Here is a 3906-nt window from a genome sequence, read left to right as displayed (position 1 = left end):
CCCCCCCCCCCCGCTTCTGAGAACCTATAATCTAGGGATTGGAGGTATAACCTGTTCAATAGCTGAAACCGTCAGACTTCAGTCTAGAAATAAGGTGAATGTTTTTAACATGGGCATAAAGGATCATTTGGATTCCTCAAGTCACAACTGGATGTCTTGCTGAAACCGATACTCTCGTTCAGCTATAAGTGCCTGCTCCTGAGGGATCCATGAGTGTGATATATGGCCTGTGTTGTGTAGATGGTCACGCTAAGTGATCAAAGAGTCCCTTTGGCTTTAAAATCAATGAATTTATTTCTTTTCTGTTTAAACTGTTGTATTATATCAATGTATTTGCTCTTTTTCACTCTTTGTATCTCATATTTTTACCAGCTGTGGCTTGGAAGATTAAAAATGATTTTTCTTTATTGTTTCAGATTGATGTACAGTTATACATTATGTCCTTTCTCTCACCCCAAGACCTGTGCCACTTGGGAAGTACAAACCAATATTGGAGGCTAGCTGTACGAGATCCATTGCTATGGAGATATTATCTCTTGAGGGATCTCCCATCTTGGTCTTCTGTTGACTGGAAGTCACTCCCAGATGTGGAAATCTTTAATAGAGCCTTTTCTGAGATAAATGATAATATACTCTATGACTACATGGCAATGTAAGTGTCATAGTTTCAATGAATGTGTCTTAATACCATAAAACTAAATTACTCCGATTTTATAACCATGCAAATAAAACTCTGCTAAGCCCCAAGAATACATTGCTTGAATCTTGAAATGGTTTTATGGATCAAATCTAATTTTTGTTTTTGAAAGTTAGCGTCCACATTCTAAGCTAGTGTATCTAAGCATGTATATTTTACATCCCTGTTCATTATAAAATGTCTCAAAGAAGCTTGTGAATCTTGCATATAAAATACAACACAAATGGTGTCCCCCTAACAGTGCTACCCAGTAAACGTTGAGGGAGGAGAAGACTGGCGCGAACCACTGCTTTTACCAAAAGTACTATGGGTTCCTTAACATAGGGTAAATGTAACTTTAGTTTTTTGCAATTTATTGTACTTAACCCAAGTACAATAAATTGTATGGCTTTCTGGCCATACATAGCCAAAAACTACTTGAAAAGTTTATTAATATTATAAAGTTGGGTACTCAAAAATGGGGCATTAGGCTTTGCTTTACTTTTAAAATGTTATTTAATTTTATTTATTCAATGTCCTTTTCTAACTTACTGCATCCAGGCTCTGAGTTGAGTAACAAATTAGTTATTTCTCCTGGCTGCTTTTGTGGAGGTTTGCCCACAGACTCTAGATTCTTCACAAACATAAATTAATTTTCACAATATCTCTTGTGTGTGACAATATCCTCATTCCGGAGTTAGTGAATGAAGCCCTAAAGTGGCATTTAATCTGGTATGGCTGATTTAAGGCACCTAGTGACCAAGGTTTTCAGAGGATTTAGCATTTATGTGTTAAAATGAGCGATACAGTTGGGTACAGAAGAGCATTCAATTAATGACAACCCATAAAAAATGAAGTGCAAGTGATTTGTGTAGCATATGGAAGACCTGTGGCAGAGGCAAGGATAGAATCCAGTTCTGCAGGGTGTCATGGTAGCTGCTTTTGCCACAAGATGATTAATCAGTTCCTGCAATCCTCTGATTTACTATACAGTACTTCCAGTTTCTGCAGCAAATGAAGTTTGTTGCCTGATGAGCTCCAGTCTCCTTTACAGCATTGGTTGATCTCCAGAACAGGTCCATCCTATGGGCTGAATGAGGCAGGTGTTATACAGAAAAGTATCATGTTTTTTATGCAGTTAGTATCATAATGAATATGCAAAGGCACTCAGTTTACTTAACCTTAATTCTGATATATAACTTGGTTGCAACCTTATTGTTTTAACCTTTTTTTTAGATGTATTTTTCTAACTGTTAATATAAAAAAAAGTTGAAAAAAAATTCCAGCACATAGGTATGTGTTAATTCCAAACATGGCATCATCCAGGTCCGGATCTTTAGCATAGACCAGTAGACTAACCATTGGCAGTAGCAAGTGTTAATTCAACAGATGGATCAGAGACTAGAGGGAAGTGAGATGTGTGGTTTGTCTGTGGGTTTTGCAGCTATGTAATAAAAACAGGAATATGGAGAATGAAAAATGCAAGATTTGGTTTTAGGTTCTGATGGGGATTGTGGTCTAACATGCAAAAGCCTTTCTTCTCCTTTACTCTCAGCCAGCTCCTGGGCCCAGCCCTTTTTCCCTTCTGCTTTTATATTCCATCTCTTCTCAAATCTGGATCTACTGATTCCTTTACTCCTACTGCTCTGCACCCTCTCCACTCTACCCCTCCAGGGCCCTACATTCCCAGTTCTCCTGAATCACTACCCAGATCCTTAAGCACCAACATTTCTTACTTGAATGAGGCTTCTTATTCTCTTGCTAGGTAAGCACTGGCTTTTTAACTGCTCTCAGACACTACTGACTTGTGCTTGAGTTAACCAGCAGATGTCACCATTTGATTAATATCTCTTCTGTATTTTGTGTTTAATTTCTAGTTCCATCTATTTTACACAGATACAGAAAGAGCTGTCAGCAGAAGAGGAGAAGTCTGAAATCAAACCGCCCCAAGTATAGAGCTGTGACTTCCTTTTTGCAGTCACTCGTCACACAGGCAGAGCCTCGCTTTGCCATGTTTGGACCAGGTTTAGAGGAGTTGGATGAATCCTTGGTGGTAAAGATGATGACTTGCCCAGAGACGTTGCTAATAGCAGATTTGCCTCTAAGACAAATTCACGGTAATGCTGTTTTTCTTCAAAACCTTTCCTACAAAAGTAAAGATGTGTTTGGGGTCTCTTTTATAGCCCTCCTTAAAATTAAATGCATTTGTGTTAAACCAGAATTGCTTTTTCTCTTTGACTTCTTGGAGGAATTAAATGAGTGGCATGTGCGCACGACACTTGAAGCAAGCTAAATACTTTTGTAGTGCTTTAATGGTGTTGGTGTTTGCATGCCTTGGCAGTGTATTGTGCGTTAATTTCAGCCATTGTAGGAAATTCAGCATTGTAATGTGCCTTAAATGACTTGGGGCGCAGCAAACTAAAACTCCTCTGAGGTGTTTTAGTTTGTTGCCCTATAGCTGCGGAACGAAGCATGGGGCTCTGTGCAGCTCACAGTCTCTGCAGGGACAGAAAAAAAAGTAGTGAGCCTGATTCCACCCCTGCACTGGAACCTACCTGCCTGAGCTGCGTGGGGACCCAGTGCTTCCCGCTGTGGTGCCCCCTGGGACTGCCCGAGGTGGGTGCCTGCAGGCGGGTGCCACTAGGGCAGGGGGGCTTGCCGCTGCCGTGAAGGGAAGCACGAACCCCCCACCCTGCAGCCCAGGGACCACTTTGCCTGCTGGCAGCTCGCCCTCCCCTGACTGCCGCCAGAGAGGCAGGCAAGTCAGTATGTGCACGACACACAGGTTTAATCAGCCCTGAATTGAAGCGGTGTTTTTAAAAACCCACCACTTCAATTTAGGGCCCCCGTTTTGTCTACACATGCACAAGGATGCCAGATTATGGATCAGTCTGGAGAATAGTTAGGTGATTGACTACATGGCTTTTAAACCAAAAATGTAGGAGTGCAAAAAAAAAAAATTACATGGATGAAGGACCTGATTTTCTGCTGTACTGTGCTACATAAAACTACAGGAGATATAAGATTAACCTTAAAAGAGCAATGCCTGAAGAGCGATTCAATGATTAATAAACAGGACAAAAATTCACAAGCAGTTGCTTTAAACATCTTTCATTTCTCTTTATTCCAAATCAGAATAGTTAAAAAACTAGGCGACTGTGGCATAGATGCCTACACAGTCAGATGGATTGCAGATTGGCTGAGGGGTCGCACTCAGAGGGTGGTGATGG

The 3906-nt window shown here is 40.8% G+C and overlaps 1 protein-coding gene across 1 annotated transcript in view; it reads left to right on the top strand.

Moving 5' to 3' along the window:
- Window positions 1–3906, top strand: part of FBXO4 (F-box protein 4) — a 15696-nt gene that overhangs the window by 1134 nt on the left and 10656 nt on the right. Inside the window, exons 2-3 of the mRNA XM_019517914.1 lie at window positions 417–652; window positions 2573–2793. Of these exons, the coding sequence (XP_019373459.1) occupies window positions 438–652; window positions 2573–2793 (436 nt within the window). The 5' untranslated portion in view covers window positions 417–437. The remainder of the gene's footprint in view (window positions 1–416; window positions 653–2572; window positions 2794–3906) is intronic.

This window comes from Gavialis gangeticus, unplaced genomic scaffold, assembly GCF_001723915.1.
Source record: "Gavialis gangeticus isolate Ggan-Ray unplaced genomic scaffold, GavGan_comp1, whole genome shotgun sequence".
NCBI classification, from domain to species: Eukaryota; Metazoa; Chordata; order Crocodylia; family Gavialidae; genus Gavialis; species Gavialis gangeticus.
Note: the sequence above shows the minus strand (reverse complement) of the source record. Positions and strands in the feature narration are given on the sequence as shown.